Here is a 2,297-nt window from a genome sequence, read left to right as displayed (position 1 = left end):
TTTTTTTTTCAAGAGAATATTAAATCGTTTATTGATTACACATGATAATGGATGATACACAAGCTTTAATCTCATCTATAATTTTATCTGATACCATGATTCAATTTTGATATATTGCATAGGATGTGCCAACAATCATATTAATAACCAAATTAACTCCAGGACTTTGCTTGGGTGACCCTTTTATCGGTGAACTCCAGGTCACAACACATTAACTGTCAGTTCAACCACACCAATGTTTGTGGAGACAATGGATTCTGTGCCCAAGCAGGTTGCAAATAAAATTTCAAATGGAACCTGGCATCACCCTGAAGGAATTCTAACTTCACACTGTTGGGGTAGTTTACCAAGATGGCTTCTTGGGGTAGTTTACCAAGATGGCTTCAGAGTAGACTAACTTTACACAGCACATTTAAAAAAAGACACATTTATTCAGCGTCATGATCAGACTATTACATTTAGCAATCAACAGCATGGGTGCAAAAAAAAAAAAAATCTGCATTAAAACCCTTTGTTGGAATGCTTTACACTTTCCACAGAACAGAAACTAAAATAACCTGTTATACAATTAGTCACAAATACAGTCCTCGAGTTTTTTGCCCATACACATGAGTATTGTCTAAAACATGTCTTCTTTGTAGTAGCTAGGCCCTGCCACCTCTGTGCTTGGCTGAGTTCACAAATCTGTTGTAACCTGTAGCTTCCCTGTCACTTCTCTGGCTCTCCTCTCCTGCTAAGCTTTGTTTCCTGGCAGTAATTAAAACCTTCTGCCACTGCCATAGCTACTGCTGCTGCTGGAACTGCCATAGCCACCTTGGTTTCGTGGTTTGGCAAAGTATTGGCCTCCACCACCATAGGGGCCAGAGCTTCTGCCTCCAAAATTTCCTCCTTTCATGGGTCCAAAATTTGAAGACTGATTGTTGTAATTGCCAAAATCATTATAGCTTCCACCACCTCCAAAGTTGCTTCCATCATTACCAAATCCGTTATAGCCATCCCCACTGCCACCATATCCACCACCACCTCGACTGCCACCAAAGCCACCACGCCCACTGAAGTTTCCTCCATGACCAAAGTTGTCATTCCCACCAAAACCACCTCCACGACCACCACCGAAGTTTCCAGAACCACTTCGACCTCTTTGGCTGGAGGAAGCACTAGCCATCTCTTGTTTAGACAGAGCCTTCCTTACTTCACAGTTGTGGCCGTTCACAGTATGGTATTTTTGAATAACAATCTTGTCTACAGAGTCATGGTCATCAAATGTTACAAAAGCAAAGCCTCTCTTTTTGCCACTGCCTCGGTCAGTCATGATTTCGATCACTTCAATTTTCCCATACTGTTCAAAATAATCTCTTAGATGATGTTCTTCAGTGTCTTCTTTAATGCCAACAACAAAAATCTTTTTCACAGTTAGGTGGGCACCAGGTCTTTGAGAATCTTCTCTCGAGACAGCCCTCTTTGGTTCTACAACTCTTCCATCCACCTTGTGTGGCCTTGCATTCATGGCCACATCCACCTCCTCCACAGTGGCATAGGTGACAAACCCAAAGCCTCTGGAGCGCTTGGTGTTTGGATCTCTCATTACCACACAGTCCGTAAGCGTTCCCCTTTGCTCAAAATGGCTCCTCAGACTCTCATCGGTTGTTTCAAAGCTCAAACCTCCGATGAAAAGCTTCCGCAGATGTTCAGGCTCTTTGGGAGACTCTGACTTAGACATGACGGCGGTGGGAGGGGAAACTTTATCGATGCTTACTCGGCGGCGTCCACGGGCAGAAAGCTTGAGCTGTGAAACTTAATGAAACCCACAATTGTACAGTATCTATAAGAGAATTTCCTGATAGCTCCTTTGTTGTCATAAGACAATATTATTTTAATTATATATGTTGGATTTAGGATTTTTTATTAGGATTATATCAGTAGAAATGACAACACAGATACTATCTGACTTAAGCAAAATGAAATTTGTTGTTAATAATAGCATGTTATTTGAGACGTTCCTATGTACTGGATACTACCGTAAGTGCTTTCTGTTCATTAATAATCATTAATTTATTTATTCACTCAACAAATATCTATTAAAGGGCTAACTTTTAGAGGGAAGACTCTTACTAGTGCTAATATTATGTGCTTGGAGTACAGCAGTGAACAAAACGGATAATCTTTTGTAACATCTACTTGCATTGAGTTTTCATTCTATTCAATGAAGCTGACCAAAAAATAAATACAATGGAAGAGATATTTTAAAATGCTATAGAGAAAACTAGTGCTGTCAAAGAGAATAGGAAATTCTGAAG

At 40.3% G+C, this 2,297-nt stretch overlaps 1 protein-coding gene across 1 annotated transcript; it reads right to left on the bottom strand.

The window, feature by feature from the left end:
• Positions 1-757: 757 nt before the first annotated feature.
• On the bottom strand, positions 758-1,761 carry LOC120241467 (heterogeneous nuclear ribonucleoprotein A1-like). Its single transcript, XM_039246571.1, has one exon. The coding sequence runs from the start codon at positions 1,718-1,720 to the stop codon at positions 758-760; it is 963 nt and encodes a 320-aa protein (XP_039102502.1). The 5' UTR covers positions 1,721-1,761.
• Between the last annotated feature and the right edge of the window lie 536 nt (positions 1,762-2,297).

The sequence above is a fragment of the Hyaena hyaena genome, unplaced genomic scaffold (assembly GCF_003009895.1).
Source record: "Hyaena hyaena isolate Hyena2069 unplaced genomic scaffold, ASM300989v1 scaffold_283, whole genome shotgun sequence".
NCBI lineage: Eukaryota > Metazoa > Chordata > Mammalia > Carnivora > Hyaenidae > Hyaena > Hyaena hyaena.
Note: the sequence above shows the minus strand (reverse complement) of the source record. Positions and strands in the feature narration are given on the sequence as shown.

What these genes read in the sequence shown, in the direction of transcription:
- LOC120241467 (XM_039246571.1), bottom strand. Translation starts at nt 1,720, where the DNA reads ATGTCTAAGTCAGAGTCTCCCAAAGAGCCTGAACATCTGCGGAAGCTT.